The sequence below is a fragment of the Chrysochloris asiatica genome, unplaced genomic scaffold (assembly GCF_000296735.1).
Source record: "Chrysochloris asiatica unplaced genomic scaffold, ChrAsi1.0 scaffold00012, whole genome shotgun sequence".
Taxonomy (NCBI): domain Eukaryota; kingdom Metazoa; phylum Chordata; class Mammalia; order Afrosoricida; family Chrysochloridae; genus Chrysochloris; species Chrysochloris asiatica.
In genome coordinates, this window is record NW_006408530.1 from 20,655,082 (window position 1) to 20,676,572 (window position 21,491).

Here is a 21,491-nt window from a genome sequence, read left to right on the forward strand (position 1 = left end):
TTTACAGCCTCGGAAACCCTGCGCAGGGTCACTATGAGTCGGAACCGACTCCATGGCTTTGGTCAGATGCACCTTAGTCCTCAAACTGATATCTTTGCTCTTAAATGCTTGTTTGGATCATGACAAGCTATGGACAACATTGCAAAGTATGAGTATTCTGGAACACTTAATTGTGCTCATGAGGAATCTGTACATGGACCAAGAGGCAGTTGTTTGAACAGAACATGGGAACACTGAATGGTTTAAAATTAAGAAAGGTGTGCGACAGGGGTTGTATTCTTTCACCATACGTATTCAATCTGTATGCTGAGCAAATAATCCAAGAAACTGGGTTATATGAAGAAAAACGTGGAATCAGAATTGGAGGAAGACTCATTAATGCCCTGCAATATGCAGATGATACAACCTTGCTTGCTGAAAGTGAAGAGGACTTAAAATACTTAATGATGAAGGTCAAAGACCACAACCTTAGGTATGGATTGCATCTCAATGTAAAGAAAACAAAAATCTCACCACTAGTCCAATAAACAACATTCTTATCAATGGAGAAAAGATTGAAGTTGTCAAGGACTTCATTCTTCTTGGATCCACCATCAACATTCATGGAAGCCACAGTCAAGAAATCAAATAATGTATTGCATTAGGCAAATCTGCTGCAAAAGATCTTTGTAAAGTGTTGAAGAGCAAAGATGTCAGTTTGAGTACTAAGGTGCACCTTACCCAAACCATAGTATTTTCAATAACCTCATATGCATGCAAAAGCTGGGCAGAGAATAAGGAAAACCATAGAAGAATTGAGACTTTTGAGTTATGGTGTTGGAGGAGAATTTTGAAAGTACCATGGGCTGCCAAAAGAACAAACCAATCTGTGTTGGAAGAAGTGCAACCAGAGTGCTCCTTAGCAGCCAGGATAGCCAAATTCACCTCTCATACTTCATACATGTTTTCAAGAGGGACTAGTCGCTGGAGAAAGATGTATGTTTGGTAAGGTGGAGGGTCAGAGAAAAAGAGGAAGATCCCCAGTGAGATGGATTGGCAAAGTGGCAGCATCAAAGGGTTCAAGAGTGGCAACAATTGCGAGGTTAGCTCAGGACTGGGCAGTGTTTCATTCTATTGTGCATAAGGTCACTGTGAGTTGATATTGACTCGCTGGCACCTAACAACAACAAAAAGCTTTCATGAAAATTGATTGTAGATGCAAGTAAAATGAAGTATTTGACATCAGTCTTTTTGCATTTATCATGATGTTATTTACTGATATCGTTGGGAGGATTTTTTTTTTTTTTTTTCAGGTGCAATTCATACTGAAGACTGCAGCTTCTGATCTTCATCAGTTAATATTTTAAGTCCTTCTCACTTTCATCATGCAAGGTTGTACCATCTGAATATCATAGGCTGTTAATGAATCTTCCTCTAATCCTGATACCACTTTCTTCTTCATATTCAGATTATCTGCTCAGCATACAGACTGAATAAATATTGTGAAAGGGTTTTGACTCAAGAGCACACCTTTCTTAATTTTATTACATTTAGTTTCCTCTCTTTAGGTTCTAATAACTGCTGCTTGCTCTGTGTATAGGTACCTCGTGAACACAATTAGGTGTTCTGGAATGCCTATTCCTCTCAATTTTATCTGCAGTTTGTAATGCTCCCCACAATCAAAAACATTTGCATAGTCAATAAAGTAAAACTAAAAATCTTTCTGATAATCTCTTCTTTCAACCAAGATCCATCTGAACTCAGCAATGATATCTCTATTCCACGTTCTCTTCTGAATCTGGCTTAGATTTCTGACAGTTTCTCTTGATGTTTGGATACCATTAAATTCTGTTTGAATAGCATTAAATGTGTATTCAGGTAATTAATTGAAGTTGGATGTCATTATCTAGTCTTTCATCTTGTGGATGTTGGTAAGATTTAAGAAAGGGCATATTTAAATATGGAAGAAATAATGCTCAGGGCATTATTTGTTTAGAACCTTTCCAAACACAGGTTAGTAATCAGGCCACTCTTTGGCTTGAGAAAAGCAAACGTAATAGAAGGTTAAGTACATTACTTGTTGCCTGGGGGTGGAAGGGGATAAAGTGACTAAACAGGAATGAGAGTGTAGGAGATACTCTGTAATTGAACTTAGTTTAATTTTGATGATGGTTGCATAACCATATATGTAAGGTAGCATCAAAAGTTTGTGGGAAAATCCCATTAACTTTTAATTCCATTTTTCCTTAAAAAAATTTTAAGCACCCTCTTATTTACTAGAAATCACTGTATTGTTCACTTAAAATGGGTGAAATTTTTATGGCCTGCAAATTATATCTCAATAAAGTAATTTAAAATAAGTAATAGTTTTGTGTCAAGAGAACCAGGCCAAGAATTATAAAATCTGGCACTATTATATATTCTACTATTGACCAACTACACAGAATGAACACTGACACTTTAAATACTTCCGAAATATAGCAGAAAGAGCTGATATCTTCAAGACTTAACCCGCAAGTAACAATGGAATTAATGTTGTTGCTGTTGATAGGAGCCATTGAGTCAGTTCCAAGCCTATGCACAACAGAACAAAGTACTGTCGGGTTCTATGCCACCCTCACAATTGTTGTTACATTAGATCTCACTACTACTGCCAATGTGCCAATCCATCTCATTGGGTATTTTCCCCTTTATTGCTGACCCTCCCCTTTACTGAACATGATGTCCTTCTCTAGGGATGTGTCCCTCCTGATAGCATGTCTGATGTGTGAGAGAGAAGTCTCACATCCTGACTTCTTAGGAGCATTCTATCAGCACAGATTTGTTTGTTTTTCTGGCAGCTCATGCTACTTTTAATACTCTTCTCCAACACCATAACTCAAATGCATCAACTCTTCTATGGTCTTCCTTTCTCATTGTCCAGTTTTCACATGCATATGAGGCTTATGAAAATACCATGGCTTGGGTCAGAACAACTTAGTCTTCAAACTGACATCTTTGCTCTTGAAAACTTTAAAAAGGTCTTGTGCAGCAGATTTGCCTAAGGCAATATGTAATATGATTTCTTGACTGCCGCTTCCATGAGTGTTGATTGTGGATCCAAGGTAAATGAAGTCTTTAACAACTTCATTCTTTTCTCCATTTATTATGACGTTATTTAACGATCCAGTTGTAAGGAATTTTGTTTTCCTTACATTAAAGTGCAATCCATACTGAAGGCTTTGATCTTCAACAGGAAGTATTTTAAACCCTCTTCATTTCCAGCAAGCAGGATTTTATCATTTGCATATCATAGGTTGTTAATGAATCATGATGCCACATTCTTCTTCATATAATCCAAATTCTCTGATATTTTCCTCAGTCTACAGCTTAGATAAATATGGTGAGAGAATACAACTCTGGTGCACACCTCTCCTGATTTTAAACCATTCAGTATCCACTTGTTTTGTTCAGATGGCTGCCTCTTTATCTATTTATAGGTTCCTCATGAGCATAATTAATTATTTTGTAATATCCATTCTTTGCAATGTAACTTGTCATGATCCTCACAGCTGGAAGCCTTTGAATAGTCAATAAAGCACAAGTAAATATCTTTCTGGTATTTTCTGCTTTCCCAAGATCCATATGACATCCAAGTTCTCTTCTGAACCTAGCTTAAATTTCTGGCATTTCTCTTTTGATGTACTGTTACAACAGTTTTTGAATAATCATCAGCTAAATTTTACTTGCATTGATAATAATGATATTGTTCAATGATTTCCACATTATGTTGCATCAACTTCATTGGCTCTCAATTTCTTGGCACCTCCAGTGCTGCATCAGTTTGTTAAAAACTTCCAACTTGTATATTATCAGTTCCTAAAAACTTGTTTTTCACCAGTGCTTTCCATGCAGCTTAGACTTCTGTTACTACCCTCAGTTCTTGATTATATGCTACCCTTGAAATGGTTGGACATTGCCTTTTTCTTCCTTTTTTTTTTTTGGTAGAGTGACTGTATTCTTTCCATCTTTTTTTTTTTGTTGTTGATGTTTTCTGCATCACTCAATATTTTGCTCATTGAAGCCTCAGTATTATAAGGTGAGGCTAGCATTTTTTCTTCAGTTCTTTCAGCCTGGGAAATGTTGAGCATGTTTTTTCCTTTTGGTTTCTAATTCTGATTCTTTGAATATTTCATTATAACATTTTAGTTTGTCCTCTTGAGCTGTCCTTTGAAAGTTTCTGTTCAGCGTTTGACTTCCTCATTTCTTTCATTCACTTTAGCATTTCTACCCTAGAGAGCAAATTTCAGAATCTCTTCTTACATCAGTTTTTATCTTTTTTTTTTCCTTTCCTGTCTCTTTAATAACCTGTTGCTTTCTTATTATATGATGTTCTTAATGGTATACAAGCAACTTTTCTAGTTTTCAGTCATTATTGTCTGATGCATCAAAAGTGTCCTTGAGATGGTTTGTAAATTCACATGGGATATGTACAAGGTCATATTTTGATAACTGTGTGTTTGTTTTAATTTTCTCTAGTTTCAGCCTGAACTTGCATATGAGCAATCTATGAACTGTTCCACAGTCAGCCCACAGCCTTGTTTTGGCTGATGATATTGAGATTTTCCACCCTCTCTTCCCACAAATGCAGTCAGTTTTATTCCCGTGTATTCCATCTGCTGAGGTCATTGTGTATAAGTCATCTTTTATGTTGTTTAAAAAAGGTATTTGTAATGAGTAAGTCATTGGCCTTGCAAAATTCTATCATGCAATCTCCAGCATAATTTCTATCAGCAAAGCCATATTTTCCAACTAGTGACCCTTCCTCTTTGTTTCCGCACTTAACATTCCAATCACCTGTAATTACCAAAACATCTTGATTGTATGTTTGATCAGTTTCAGACTGAAGGCGTTAATAAAATGAAGTGCCTCCAAGTTGGTAAAGTAGAGGGTAAGAGCTTTAAATAAATTCAATGAGATGGATTGGCATGCTGGCAGCAACGATTGTGAGAAAGATGAAAGACTAGGCAGTGTTTCCTTCTGTGTGCATAGGGTTGCTATGGGTTACAGCCCACTCCATAGCACCTAACAACAACAACGAACAAAGATTTGTAATATATTTTGTAATGGTTAATGTCATGTGTCAACTGGACTAGACTATGATTCCCAGTTGTTTGGCCAAGCATTAGTCTAGCTGTTGTCATAAGTATTTAAAAAACAAACGTACAAAAACAATCCACTGCAATCAAGTCAGTTCTGACTCACAGCAACCTGGTATAAGGTTTCTGATGCTGTACATCTCTACAGGAGCAAATAGTTCAACTTTCTTTCTCACAGAGGTTGGTGGGTTTTGATGTAGGCAGATTTCGGCCATAGGCAGAGAAATGCCCAGCAACAATGTTTCCCTGCTCATACCCCTTTTCCATTCCCTCTTGAATCAGGAACCTGATTAGTTAAACATGTGTAAAACGTTTCTCTGTCGAAAGGCAGTTCCTTGACATACGAGCAACTGGAGTGTCTTAGCAACAGCCCTAACTATTGACACTACAACCCACCAAAGCATGAAAAATCAAAGTGTCCTATAGGGTCGAAAAGAGCACACAAGAAACTAGAACCTTAATTGTCTCACCATTGTGATCTGTACCAAGAATCTTGCTTTGTGACAGGTTCTCACTTTTGATAAGTAATGATTTGTTCTTGTTTATTCCTTGAAGCTGCCCTGAAGCTATATAAAGTACCCTGGTAGCACAGTGGCTATAAGTTTGGCTGCTAACTGCAAGGTCAGCAGTTTGAATCTACCAGCTGCTCCATGGGAGAAAGATGAAGCTTTCTGCTCCTATTGTTTTACAGCTTCCACAGCACAGAACCGCTACTAATTCCCCACCTTGTGGAGATGGTGGCAGAGATCTCTATATCTCCTTGTACTTATAAATTTGCAAATTAAGCTGTTTCTTTTCTGTTCCAAAAAAAGTTTGTCTCAGAGTCTTCCTTGTCTCATATCTGTGGCAGGCAGAGAACTATGGTTTTGTCCAGCATGAGGTTGAACTGCTGAAGCTGCAGTTAGCAGCCCACGGCTTATCCTACAGAGGCAGCAGAGCTCCTTGTCATGAATAGTTACATATAATTAAATCAACTGTCCTCGGATAGAGCATACTATTCCAGGACCGTAATCTAACGCTATTACTTTATAACTTGTGAAATGTCAGAGTGACTGGGTGGTGCAAATGGTTTTGAAAGAACCATAACTAAGATATTGGTAATTTCTAGAGTCAATGAGGCAATTATCTTTAATTCTGAAGGAAATATGTTGTTGCTGTTGTTGTTGTTGTTGTTGTTGTTATGTGCCATGGAGTTGGTTCCGACTCATAGTGACCCTGCACAGGGTTTCCGAGGCTGTAAATCTTTATGGGAGCAGAAAGTCTCATCTTTCTCCCACAGAACAGCTGGTAGTTTCGAACTGCTGACCATGAGATTAACAGCCCAATTTGTAACCACTAAGCTACCAATATAAATATGTCTTTGAACCTGTACACTGACCAGGAGTTTCACACAGAACAAGGGGATACTAAATAGGTTAAAATCAGGAAAAGTGTACGCCAAAGTTTTGTCTTTTCGCCATACTTATTCAATTCAATCTGTATGCTGAACAAATTAACCAAGAGGCTGGACTATATGAAAAGAGTGCAGCATCAAGACTGAAGGAAGTCTCATTAGCAATCTGTGAAATGTAGATGACATAACCTTGCTTGCTTACAGTGAATAGGACGAGAAGCACTTATTGATGAAATTAAGAGACTTCAGCCTTCAGAATGGATTGTACTTCAATGTGAAACAAAATCAAAACAGAACAATAACTGCACAATTGAACTGATAAACAGCATTGTTACAAATGGAGAAAATGTCAAGACTGCCAAGGATTTAATTTTACTTGGATCCACATACAGCACCAATGGAAGCAGCACTCAAGAAATTAAGAAACATATTACATTGGGCAAATGTGCTAAAAAAAAAAAAAAAAAAAAAGACCTCTTTGAAATGTTAAAGAGCAAAGACCTCACTTTGAAGACTAAGGTGCGCCTGACCAATGGAATTTTCAATCACCACATATGCATGAAAAAGCTGGGCTTTGAATAAAGAAGATGGGTAGAAGAATTGATGAATTTGAATTATGCAATTTGTAAAGAATACTAAATAGGCCTTGGAATGACAGAAGAACTACCAAATTCGTCTTGGAAGAAGTACAGTTGAAATGCTCATTAAAAATAAAGATGATGAGATTTTATGTCAAGCACTTGGTATGCATTATTGGGAGGGACCAATCCCTGGAGGACATCAAGCTTGGTAAAATAGAGGTTAAGAGAGAAAAAGAAAGACCTTCAATGATATGGATTGACACAGTGGTTGCAACAATGTCTCAAACATAGGAAAGATTGTGAAGATGGCACAAGACCTGACAGGGCTTTGTTCTCTTGTATTTTGGATCTCTGGGAGCTGGAAATGCCTAGAAGGCACGTAAAAACAACATAAACTCCATCTTTACTCAGATCATACAAAGATAGTTGTATACATAACATCTCTCCTATTGTACCCCAAATCCTAAAATAATATCCCCTCTCTGTAGAATAAGCACTTGACTTGATCCACAAGGTTGGGACAAATTCATCAGCACTTCTCAGAAACCCTACACAGGGTTGCTATGAGTCTGACCTGACTTGACAGCACTTGACAACAACAACTACGATAAACTATAATGCTATCATAAACTGGCCATCACCAAAAAGAATACACAGTTGACCCTGAACATGTAGAGTTGGGGATGCTGATTACCGACGCAGACAACCATCTGCTTATAATTTACAGTTGATTCTTGAACACGGAACTTGGGTTTGAACAGTGTGTGTCCACTTATATGCAGATTTTTTTTCTTGTTATTGTGGTGAGCTCAAGAATTACAAGTACCCACTTAAAATGCATGTGTGACACTAATCATATGTATGTGAGCAGTTCCTCTCTACAGTTACTGCTTACATGGAGAAAAGCTGCTCACTGGGAGAAAAGTAACACCACACGTTTTAAGCTGATCCTCTCAACATTTGAGTTCACTGAAATAACAAAGGGGAAAAACAATATTGGGGCCCATGCAGTTCAAACCCATATTGTTCAAGACTCAATTGTTATATTGTATTGAAAAGCAACTGTTTTGAGCTCGGAAGTACTTAGAGAACAGGTAAATGCATCTGTCTGTAATTTTTAATTAGTCTCTCTATTGTTCAGAGAAACAGATGAGAGTCTAAGGAGCCCATAAGCATTCTATTCAGGTGAGGAGAATAAGCAAAAAGGGGTTTAGGTAGATTGACAGTTTGAATTAATAGCACCAGAGACCTGTTATCTCTCAGACACAACTGCAATGATCCTATTATGCAACGGATTCAAAGATTTATGATAAACTAGTATGGTACTGTGGATCAGCCCTGGACTGTGTACCCAAGGTCAGCAGTTAAAACCCACCATCTGCTCCTCGGAAACCCTATACAGGGTTGTTATGAGTCAGAATCAACTCTATGGCACTTAACAACAACAACAATAATGGCAATTTGTTCATAAAGTGTATAAACAACAAAAACAAAATAAAGAAAATCACCAATCTTCCCATTATTCTTACTTGGAGGCAGATCCCGCATTTTGGGGATATAAAAGTACTCCCTGAGGTGCCTCAGTTTATCTTCCTCGTCAAGGTGGAGAGCGACCCTCTCATCTGTGGGGTGACATCTAAGTTCAGAGGCAATGCGTTGAACTGTGTCAGCTGGTAATTCAGGAAGTGAGGACTCCATTGCAAGGTGTTCTCTACAAATTACAAAAATCAGCAGCCATCAGTTTCATGTAGAAAATAAGCTACAAAAGTAAAACATCTTTTGTTTAAACAAGACCCCCATCTTCTCACCTTCAGAAATAATATGATTGCCAAACCATATTAAATCTCATACCAGAGTTTTTCTTATCTATTGTTAAGTGCCGCCAAGTCGGAACAGACTCTACGACACTTAACAACAAGAAAAGCACCCTGTGAGTTGTTTTTTCTAATTCATTATCAAGTGTGTATTTATAATAAATCCATTACTTGTGATAGATTGATAGTTAGTGGCCTACCCTACTAAACTTTATTTTTCCTGAGACCTAAATCTTATTTAAGTCACCTTTACAAATACCCATTGTAAATCGTGTTTCAAAACAATGGCATGAGATAAAGAGGAACATTTTCAGTGAGACTCGAAATCAAGATAGTTTTGCCTTGTTTTAGGGATTTCCTTTGAAGAGACAGCACTTTGGGATTTATTGCTTCTCTGAAATGACAACAACAACAACAACAACTGAAGTGACAATACCTGAAAATAAATGATTAGTTTGATACCATCACGTTGTTGTTGTTAAATGCTGTTGAGTCAATTCTACCTCATAGCAACTCTGTATAAGGTTTTCAAAGCTGTAAATCTTTGCAGGAGCAGAAAGCCTTATATTTTTCTTGCAGAGTAGCTAGTGGCTCATATCCTCAATGAAATTCAACTTTTCTTCTCTCTTTTTTTTTTTTTAATGGTATTCATTATATTCTTTTATATTTCTACCTAACATAATCCTTTAAATAATCCTGAGGGGTCAGAATCATTTTTATCTGTTTAGAGACTAAGCTCTATAATAGGCATGGGGCAAAACAAAAATTATACAGAAGGAAAATAGGGGTTCACTGTTCAGTCTGAACTATACCAGAAAGATGTTTACTTGTGCTTTATTGACTGTGCAAAGGCTTTCCATTTTTGTGGATCATGACAAGCTATGGACAACATTGCCAAGTATGAGTATTCCTGAACACTTAATTGTGCTCATGAGGAATCTGTACATAGACCAAGAGGCAGTTGTTAGAACAGAACACAGGAACACTGAATGATTTAAAATTAGGAAAGGTGTGTAACAGGGTTGTATTCTTTCACCACACTTATTCAACCTATATGCTGAGCAAATAATTCAAGAAGCTGGGTTATATGAAGAAAAACATGGCATCAGAATTAGAACAAGACTCATTAACAACCTATGATATGCAGTTGGTACAATCTTGCTTGCTGGAAGTGAAGAGAACTTAAAATACTTCTTGATGAAGATCAAAGACAATAGCCTTCGGTATGGATTGCATTTAAATTCAAGAAAACAAATATCCTCACCACTGGACCAATAAACAACATTCTTATCAATGGAGAAAAGATAGAAGTTGTCAAAGACTTCGTTTTTCTTGGATCAACCATCAACTCTAATGGAAGCAGCACCCAAGAAATCAAATGACATATTGCACTAGACAAATCTGCTGTACAAGACCTTTTAAAGTGTTGAAGAGCAATATGTTAGCTTGAGGACTAAAGTAAGCCTGAGACAAGCCATGGCATTTTCAATAACCTCATATGCAAGTGAAAACTGGACAGTGAATAAGCAAGAATTGATGCTTTTGAGTTATGGTGTTACAGGAGAATATTGAAAGTCCCATGGGCTGCCAAAAGAACCAACAGATCTGTGTTGGAGGAAGTGCAGTCTGTGTGCTCCTTGGAGGTCAGGATAGCCAGACTTTGTCTCTCATACTTCAGACATATTGTCAAGAGGGACCAGTCACTGGAGAGGGATATCATTTTTGGTAAGATGCATGGGGTTGGTACTGACTTAATGGCACCTAACAACATAGCTGAGTAGCTGAGAAAACTCTTCTGGTCTTTGACAAGGCATGTGTGTGGAATGTACAAAGCAGAATCCATAACTGGAAATGTGAAATTCTCATTTAAAAGAAAATAAAACAAAAAACTCTATCCCTGACTTTGTTTGCTTGTTTCTTCTATTCATTCTAATTTTGACTGATTTTAGCCCTAAATTTATTTGGCAAAGTACCAAAGGTTGCAAATCTGCATCTAACTCCATTATCTCTTTTTAAATCAGTCCTGCCTAACCCAGTCCAATGCTGCCAAAGTTTACAGTGACTGGTTCCAAGGCTCAGCCTGTCTCAGACCCTGTGAGGGCTATCCATAATCTCACCTGAATTGACAGTGAGATATTGGATGGTACAAGTTTTTCTAGACAGATAACACCTAACTGATACCATCATCACTAACAGCCTCCAGCTGAAATAAATATAATCCTTACTTCTCATAATAACACAGATAATGTCCTCACTACAAGGAAGTAGTTTAATGTAATAATTGCAGATTTGATGCATTAAACACTAATGACCTAGAACCAGAACAGCTGTGGGACAACATCAAGAATATCATACAGGAAGAAAGAAAAAGGTCATTAAAAAGACAAGAAAGAAAGAAAAACCAAAATGGATGTCTGACACTTGCTCTTGAGCCATAGATAAGCAAAACAACTGGAAAAAATGAGTAAATGTAAGATGAAAAAAAATTTTTTTAAAGTCACCTAAAGAAAACAAACTAAAGTATGATATTCCAATATGCAAAGATCCTACAGCATCACATAGGAAAGAGAAATTTAGAAATTAGGCATGAAGTGGCTACTTTAAAAGCTTTCAAGAGGGGGATAAAGAGAATTCCCACTAAATAGTTTTCTTTTTTCTTGATGGGTCTGTGGAAGAGAAGGTAAGGAATATGTTCATAGAATTATGATTCAGTGGTGAGTGACTGTTAACAGGACTAATTGTGACTATAAAAACTAATCACTGCTAGCAGTGTTTGTATTTATGTTCTCCAATTAGGGAGAGGTGCACTGAAGTGCACAACTAAGAAGGCAACTGAAGTAGCCAAAGGCCTGATGCTGGTGCCATCGAATCTGTTCCTGCTCATAGTGACCCTCTATAGGGTTTCCGAGGAATGGCTGGTAGATTTGAACTGCTGACCTTGTGGTTTTCAGTCAAATGGTTATCCTATAGTGCCACACCAAAAGACCTGAAAGAAAAAAGCATTAATACAAGTGTATCGGGAGAGATAATGGGCCTCATTTTGCAGCACAGCTTACCTATAGACTGACATTTTAGTTGTGCCTGGAGACCACAGTCAAATGGAAATGCTGACATTGAAATAAATTGGACCATTAAGACCCACTTAGTTAAACTGTGCCAAAAAGCAAAAATGTCATGGATGAAGGTCCTTCCTATTGCTCTCTTCAGAGTTCAAGTTTTTCCTAGAACTAAATTAATAATGGTAAGCCCCTTTGAACTCATTCATGAGTGACCCCTGATCTATAACCATAATAGTTCATATTGATGTTGTAAGGATATTACAAGAGGTCTCATGGCCAATACCCTACATGAACAAGGCAAACTGATTTCTGTTTTCTTTTCCAATGATACCTGCACCTGGCAGGCATGCGTAGAGGTGTATGGGTAGGAGCAACTCTAGAGTCTCTCCACAGACATGCTTCTTCTGTACACCCAATTCTCCTGTCCCCTGAGATATGCCTGTACTATGCAACACCTGGAAATTGGGTTTGATTCAAACTTGGGATTCCATGATCTTGACAGAAAAAGTTGATGTCTTACCCTAACTATTGGCAGAAGAGTCAGCAGAAAGATTTCATAGATTCACTGTATCAGAATCAAGCCAGCCACCCTTCCTGATTTAGAGGGACAGGTGCCATAGAATGATTGCAGTTGGGAAGCTGAACCAATAGCTGATTAAAGAGATTGCTTAAAAGAAAAAGTTCAGATCAAGATTATGGTTAAGAGCGACCCTTAAGTGGTGTTAGTAAGCTTGCTATGGATATTCTTCATAGTACTTCATGCTTTACCAGCTCCTGTTTTCTCCTTAACACATTCAGTTTTTTTCCATTTTTTTTATGTAAAAGTAACTGAACTCATAGTGAAGTTTGTTCACGTTATTCTCCTAACCTTATGTTTCAGGATGAAAGCTAGCCTAGCCTCCCTAAATTTTAGCTCTGTGGTTCCATTTAAGTCTAGCTGAGAACTGGGAAGAGAAGTATATTTACTAAGGGTCCCAGGCTCCAACAACCTCACTTACAGTTGATATTTATTGTTGTTGTTTAGTGCCTTTGAGTTGATTCCAACTCATAGGGACCCTGCGTAGGGTTTCTAGGAAATGACCAAGGCTATTATCCTGTTTCCTCAGATTCCTGAGTCAAAATCAGACAATACTTTTATGCCAATGCCTCTGATCAGGCTGACGTAGTTACCGAAGAATCACCATCACTCCATGCTTCTATTAAAGATTAGGGTTTGAATTGAGCATCCTAACACTGAAAAGAAAAGGAGGGAATGAGACAGAGTCCAGAAATGGTGCTTAGGGGCACAACTATGCATTAGCTTCCTGGGTTCATTGTTTACCTTAGGGCTGAGGTCATAGAACTAGCTAGAACCATATCTGGCCTACCAACTATGAGAAGAAGTAACCAGCATGCCTTGTACCTAACCCTTTGGTGTCATAAAGTTAAAATCACACCTTCATCAGCATCCCCTACATGGGCAAAACATCATTGTTGCCACTCTTCTTTCCCACTGAGGATACACAGAAGACTAGTTATTGTGTTGAATCATCCTGTGATGAACATCAATCAGATGCCAGTTACTACCTTAGAAGTCTCTTGGCCCAAGACTTAGAAGCCATCTTGGTGACATGAATCCAGTGCAGTCATTGGCATGGCTAGCCAAATAAAAGCTTCTTTGTTTTCAAATGTTTTATGTCTCTGTGGCCATGCCAAGCAAAATCCAAGACCCAGAATTAGTGTAGAACTGTGCTCGCTAAGGCTTTTGGTGCTTGGTTTTTGGTTTTGTTTTTAAATAAATACATCACCAGTTATTTCTTTGGAGCTACTTCTATGCTGACTTGAATCTCTATGCTTTGGGTTAAACATTCAATCATTGCCACAATGCATCAAAGGACTCTACAGTTCAGATATTTAATGTTATAATAAAGAGGTGGGCATATGTGCCATATAGTCTTAAGAAAGGCATCTCACATTTTTTATGCTTAAATGTTCTATAAAATAAACATAAAATTATTTTCTTCAGAGGATCATAAAGTCAAATTGTATTAACTAAGTAAAATGTCTTATAAAGTTGTATTTTTATTACATTCAGGTATCTTTCTGAAGGAAATCACATTTTATCCCAATTTAACTTTTGAAATTTTGTAAATTATGTCTCTACATTTTCTGGACAGTTAAAACTTTAAAGGCTGGTAATTTTTATGTAGTTACGAAATTTGGGATCTTTTATCCACAGAAGGCCCTCTAGTTAAATAGTTAAATAAATAACTGTGATGGCCTAAAGGTTAATCTTTACACAGTTTTAGTTCTCAGGTCTGAAATAAGCAAATTGTAAGTATGAGTTCAAAGTTTAGAACCTGGTAAAACAAATTATAATTAAATAGAGTAGCTTTCCATTGAGAAGATATAGAAACAAGAAAATTTTATTTGATATATGTGCACAGAGCAACATTCTTTAAAGGTATTGGTATTTGAGAAATGAACATGACTTTGCTACAACTGTATGTTTCCTTTTTGGTGGCAGAGGTGATTGAATGCCCTTGAGTGAGTTCTGACTCATAGAGGCCCTATACAGGGTTTCAAGGCCCATAAATCCTTATAGAAGCAGAAAATATGACCTTTCTCCTAAAGATCATCTAATGGGTTCTAACTGCTGACATTGCAATTAGGAGCCCAACACATATTCACATTAATCCTGAACTTCACATTAATTAGATTTGCTCCAATATTATATAGTAGGATGCTGTAGGATAAGTGTAGGGTAAGGATATGGATAAGTGTGGTGCTGTAGGACAAGTACTCCAGTGCAATCCACAAGATTGGCAGTTCAATCCCAACAGCTGCTCCTCAGAAGCCCTATACAGATACAAGGTCATTAGGAGTCGGAACTGACTAGATGGCACTTAAAAACACTAACTAAATAGCATGTTGTTGTTTGGTGCCACCTATTTGGCTCTGACTCATAGAGTCACTGTATAGGGTTTCTCAGGAGTAGCTTGTGGGTTTGAACCACCAGCCTTATGGTTTTCAGTCCAGTGCTTATCCTACATCACCACACCAGGACTCCAAATAACACCCTAGCTAAGTACCATCAAGTTGGTTCTGACTCATAGTGACCTTGTATAGGGTTTCCAAGAAGCGGCTGGTGGATTTGAATTGCCGACCTTTAGGCACTGCAGTCTAGAGCTTATCCTACAGTGCCACACCAGGATTCCAACAATACCCTGTTGTTACTGTTGAATGCCATTGAGTTGATTCTGACTCTTAGCCTACCTTGAGATCTTGTGTTTACCAATTGTGCCACACCAGAACTCCTACACTTCTCAAAAGAAAAGCAAGCTGGCAGTAAAAAAAAAAAAAAAAAGAATAAAAAGTGAAACTAAGAAACCTGCATTTACGATGAAGAAAATAGTATGTTAACTTGCCATTCTTAAACAAAAGGAACTCTGCCCAAATATTTTCACTTCTCTAAATAAATATGTAATATGACTAATAGTAGCATCCAACACTCCAGACTTAACAGAAAACAAAGAACAAAGTTCACTTAAAGATATATTGTCTTGATATATTACTCTTGATTTTGATATAACCTTTCTCTATAAACTTAAGGAATATCAAGATTAATCTTAATAATCAAAATAAACATCTCTTAGTAGATGAACTGTATTGTATTATTAGCATAAATTATTTTTTCCTGCATTAGTAAAGTTCTTTCCTTTAATTCCAATTTTTCCAATTTTAACCATACAGCCAATAAGGAGGGTTGCAGGGCTGCAAACCACAAGGTCAGCAGTTCGAAACTACCAGCTGTTCCGCGGGAGAAAGATGAGGCATTCTGCTCCCGTAAAGATTTATAGCCTCGGAAACCCTGTACAGGGTCGCTATGAGTCGGAACCGACTCCACGGCACATAACAACAACAACAATATAGAAAGTAAATAAGATTCTTCTAAAGTGTTACAAAAGGAGCTCTGGTAGCATAGTGGTTATGAATCAGGCTGCTAATCTCACAGTCAGCAGTTCGAAACTACCAGCTGTTCTGCTGGAGAAAGATAAGGCTTTCTGTTCCCGTAAAGATTTACAGCCTCAGAAACTCTGTACAGGGTTGCTATGAGTTGGAACCGACTCCAGGGCACACAACAACAACAACAAAGTATTACAAGGATTCTAGAAGAGAGAATTTTTCTTTTGAAAAATCACTGAGTACAAATGAATAAATTTGTGTATCAGAGTATAATCAGTTCCTCAACACTAACCGCTTACCTTCTAGGACTTCAATGGAATCCACAGCTCAAAGTCTGACAAAGAAAACCCCAAACACCAACAAAAAAATCCTCTTAAATTTGTCTTGCAAATATATATGCCACCTGTCAGGGTGAAAATTTCAGAGAACTTCTGCTTAGATTCCACCCTGTGGGGAATTTGTAAACTAACTTTAGTGATTCTAATCTTAGTTAAACTCGTTGTAAATAAAAATAGCCATTGATAAAAATCTAAACAAAATGCTGCTCTGTCTCTGGGTTTCAGGAAGTTGTGACTTGCCTTGTTCCTTCTTTTAAATGGCTTTCACTTTTGGTGGTATATTTAGTTGTCCTGAGTTGGCTTGGACTCTTAGGGACTTCAGGCATAACAGAATAAAGTCTTCTCCATTCCTCTCTGCCCTTTAAACTGTAAACACTTCCTAGTCCTCAAACTACTTGCTTTGCCAATTGGATACGTGAACAGGCGAGTCTGTCTTTTTTTCCCACACTGCATATTTTTTTTTGGTCTGCTTTGCAATGCGGAATATACTGTTCAGTGGAGAACAGTCCTTTTCTAACTCCCAAAATTTATTTCACTTTGGTTTTGAGGCAATAACACTGCCAGATAGATTGTTAGTTTCAAGTCTGACAGATTGACACATTTCTGGTTTGTTTTTCTTTTCTTTCTTTCTTTTTTTTACAGGTGAACCTTTTGCTCAAAACTGTAAAATAGAATCTCAATTCTAGAAATACACTTTATTGGCTGATTTGTAGGCTTTAAATACTTTAAATCTAAGTTTAAAAAAAAAAGTCATGGGAAGTGAGTTGCTGAGGTTCTTTAAGGAAACTAACTGGAAATTTCATAAATGCAAAGTAAACCAATTGGCTAATTATTACTCTATTTCCAGTACCTCCTCAGATTTTCTCCAGAGTTTGTACAACTAGAAAATTCTACACTGTGAGTTAATAGGACTGAACCATTGGATGAATGTGTTTTCATACCAAAAAAAACAAAAAAAACAAAAAACCCAGCAAAGACTGTTAGAAATATGATTAAAAGTGAGACTGTTGTTTTTAAGTGTTGTCCAATAGGATCCAACTCACAGTAAACTTGTATAGGGTATCTGAGGAACAGCTGGTAGGTTTGAACCACCAACGTTGTTCACAATTCTGTGCTGATCCTACAGTGCTACAAGATTAGACTAGGACCAAAAAACTGAATTACTTATATACACCTACCCATTATTAAAGAGTCCCCGTGTGGTGCTGTGGGCTAATGCACTGAACCACAAAGCAGGTTTGATCCAAAAAGTCGGTGGTTCAAACTCACCAGCTGCATCTCAGAAACCTATACAGGGTCTTTATAGGTGAGAAACGACTCAATGGCACTTAACAACAACAACAACCTTTTGTTAAGCACCCACATCATAACAGCTACAGCAATATTTGATTTTATCATCTCTAATAGCTACATCCAGCCATTTGAACTGCAATGGTTCAAGCTCACCAGCGGCTCCTCAGAAACCCTATACGCGATTGCTGTGTGTCTGAACTGACTCGACGGCACTTAACAACAACAATAGCTATATCCTGTATGACTTAGGATATCTTTTAAGTGGAGGATTAAAGTAACTTCACAAGATTAATGAGATATTAAAGCAATGCATATAGAAAGTCTAACTTATGATGTATGATAGGAACTCAGTAAGTGGTTCATTATTATTATTAATCAGATAAAAATTACTGTCAGGATCAAAGAAAGATGGTGTCTTACATATTTCTTAGTGCTGCTGTAACAAAAATAATGCAAGTTGGTGGTTTTAAAGAATAGACTATTTTCTCACAGTTTTGGAGGCTAGAAGCCGATATCAAGGCGCTATGTCCGTCTGGGAGAAGATGCTTGTGTTTTTCAGCTTCTGTACTCTCAGTGTTTCTCAGTTCCTTGGTGACCCTCCGATAGCATCTGTCTTTCCTTATTTGTGGTTGTATGTTTGTCCTGGGTCTATGCTGCTCCTTTGAATTTAGAATTGGTTTGATTTAGGACATGCCCCCGCACTACTAAGTGTTCAGCTGCTAACTGAAAGGTGAGTGGTTCAAATCCACCAGTGACTCTGTGGGAGAAAAAACCTGGTAATCTGCTATTGTAATAATTATTATTGTTGTTGTTGTTGTTGTTGTTAATTGCCCTCGACTTGGTTCTGACTCATAGGATTTCTGAGACGTGGCCAGTGAATTTAAACCACTGACCCTGTTGTTAGCAGCCCAGTGCCTACCCTGTAGCATCACACCAGGACTCCAATGTAAAAATCATAGCCCAGGAAAACGGTTGCTGCAGTTCTACTAGGTCCTGTAGGATTGATATGAATCAGAATAAACTCAATGGCACACAACAACAAAAATACTGGCAAATCAGGTCACTTTTTTTTGAGTTCTGGTATGGGGCTGTATGATAAGCACTTGACCTCAAAGTTGGTTTGAACTGCATGGTTGGTGGTTCAAACCCATCAGTCACTCCTTGGAAACCCTATATAGGGTGGCTATGAGTCAGAACCCATTCAACAGCATTTAATAACAACAACATACTGGTAAGGTCTTATTAACTAACAAAGAAAATATATTTCAAATAGGATTATGACTTCAGGTATAGGGTCTGGAAGTCCAACACATATTTTGAGCAGACACTGTTCAATTAACAATAGGAGAGTTGTTGTTGTTCTTAGGTGCTGTTGAGTCAGTTCTGACTCATAACGACCTCATGCACACAATGAAACACTGCCCGGTCCTGAGCCATCCTCTCAATTGTTGTTATGTTTGAGCCTGTTGTTACTACCACTTTGCCAATCCATTTCTTTAGGAATTACCTCTTTTTCATTTACCCTTGACCCTACCAAACATAATGTCATTCCCCAGGGGCTGATCCCTCCTGTTGATGTATCCAAATTATGAAAGAGAAAGTCTTGCCATCTGGCTTCTAAGGAGTGTTCCAGCTCAGTTCTTTCAACACAAATTTGTTTGTTCTTCTGGCAATCCATGATACTTTTAATATTCTTCTCCAACACCATAACTCAAAGGTGTCAATTCTTCTAAGGTCTTCAATATTCATTGTCACATACACCTTAGTTCTCAAACTTACATCTTTGTTCTTGAACACTTTAAAGATGTCTTGTGCATCAGGGAAGTACAGCAAATGAAATTACTGTAGTACAAGTAGTCAAATAGTTAATCAGTGGACAGAAAATACATTTTATCACATCATTCATTCCACACAATATCCATAAAGTTACAGATATTCCTTGTCTTATCATACTTCACTTTATTGTATTTTGTAGATACTACATTTTTTACAAATAGAAAGTTTATGGGAATCCTGTGTAAGTCTATTGGCACATTTTTTTTTCAACAGCATGAGCTCACTGTGTCACTTTCTGGTAATTCGCACAATATTTTTGTTGTTGTTAAGCGCTGTGAGTCGGTTCCAACCTATAGCAACCCTGTATAAATTTTCCAAGCTGGTGAGGTTGAACTGCAGACATTGCAGTTCAAATGGTTTTGCAGTCTGGCTCTGGTAGCATAGTGGTTGATGAATTGGGCTGCGAACTGCAAGGTCAGCAGTTTGAAACTACCAGCTGTTCAGTGGGAGAAAGATGAGGCTTTCTGCTCCCGTAAAGATTTACAGCCTCGGAAACCCTGTACAGGGTCACTATGAGTTGGAACCAACTCCACGGGCACATAACAGCAGCAACAGCAGCTTTAACCCACAGTGCCACACCAGGACTCCATCGTTGTTGTTAGGTGACTTTAAGTCAGCTGCTACTCATAGTGAGCCTATGCAAAACAATACAAAACAATGCATGGTACTGCACCATTCTCACAATTTCTGTATGTTTGGCCCCATTTTGTAGCCATTGTGTCAATCCATCTTACTGTCGTTGTTGTTGTGGGGTGCTGTTGAGTCCGTTCCAACTCATAGTGACCCTCTATAGCATTTGTAAGGAGTGGCTGATGAACTTGAACTGCCAACCTTGTGGTTCAAACTGAACTTGCAGTCCAGCACATTAGTCCACAGCACCACACATGGACTCCATCCTCACAATTGCTGTATGTTTGATCCCATTTTGCAGTCATTGTGCCAGTCCATTTTGTTAGGGATTGTAATAAAGTTAAGCTTTTGTGTCAGGTTTAGCAGTTAAGATGTAGTAATCCTCCAGGATAAGATAGACTGTAAGGCCCTCCAAGTTGAGATGTACTATGATCAGCTATTCAGTTCAAAGAAAGTTTTCTCTGGGGTGTAGCCTACAATATGTTTATATGACAAGATATACAAGGAGAGAAAAGTGAGCAGAAAAAGGGGAACCTACTACTAACAGTCTGGTGCTTATTGCCTCATATTCATGTGAAAACTGTGATAGAATTAATTTCTGTTTATTAAAACCATTCATTTATGGTGTTTCTGTTAAGGCAACACTAGATAACTGACAAATGCTTCTCTTTTTTATTGACTACTTGACCAGCTTGAATTTCTTTTCAGGGACTGAGTCCTTCTGATGATGTTCAAAGTACATGAAACAAAGCCTCACCATTCTCATTTCCGAGGAGTGTTCCTGCTGTCCTTTTTCCCAGATAAATTTGTTGCTTCTTCTGGCAATCAATGGAATTTTTGATATTCTTCTCCAATATCACAATTCAATTCAAATGCATCAATTATCCCGTCTATCTTAGTGTTCACATGGGTATGAGGCAGTAAGCACTGGACTGTTAACCATAAGTTCAGTAGTTCAAACCCACCAGCTCCTCAGAAACTGTATATAGAGTTACTGTGAGTCAGAAATGACTTGAGTCAGAAATACCTTAGTCCTAAAAGTGATGTCTTTGTGTCTTAGATGTTTGATTTCTTGACTGTTTCTTCCAAGAACATTGATTGTGGATACAAGTAAAATAAAATCCTTGTGGCTTTCAGTCTCTTTTCCAGTTATCATCATGCTGTTTATTGTTTCATTTGTGAGGATTTTTGTTTTCTTTACTTCTAGTTGGAGTCCTTACTGAAAGCTGTGTTCTTTGTTCTTCATCTGCAAGTGCCCTCTCTTTCAGCAAGCAAGGTTGTGTTATCTGCATGTCACATGCTGTTAATGAGCCTTCCTTCAATACTGACATCACATTCGTCTTAATATATTTCAGCTCCTGGTATTATTTACTCAGCATACAGATTGAATAAGTATGCAAAAAGAAAAAGATGCCTATCTTTTAAACTTTTAAACCATTCAGTGTCACCCCGTTCTGCTCTCATGACTTCTTCTTATTCTACGTA

At 37.7% G+C, this 21,491-nt stretch overlaps 1 protein-coding gene across 1 annotated transcript in view; it reads right to left on the minus strand.

The window, feature by feature from the left end:
* KYNU (kynureninase) overlaps positions 1 to 8,789 on the minus strand; it is a 273,716-nt gene extending 264,927 nt beyond the window's left edge. The window contains exon 1 of the mRNA XM_006834568.1: positions 8,621 to 8,789. Within this exon, the coding sequence (XP_006834631.1) occupies positions 8,621 to 8,789 (169 nt within the window). The remainder of the gene's footprint in view (positions 1 to 8,620) is intronic.
* Between the last annotated feature and the right edge of the window lie 12,702 nt (positions 8,790 to 21,491).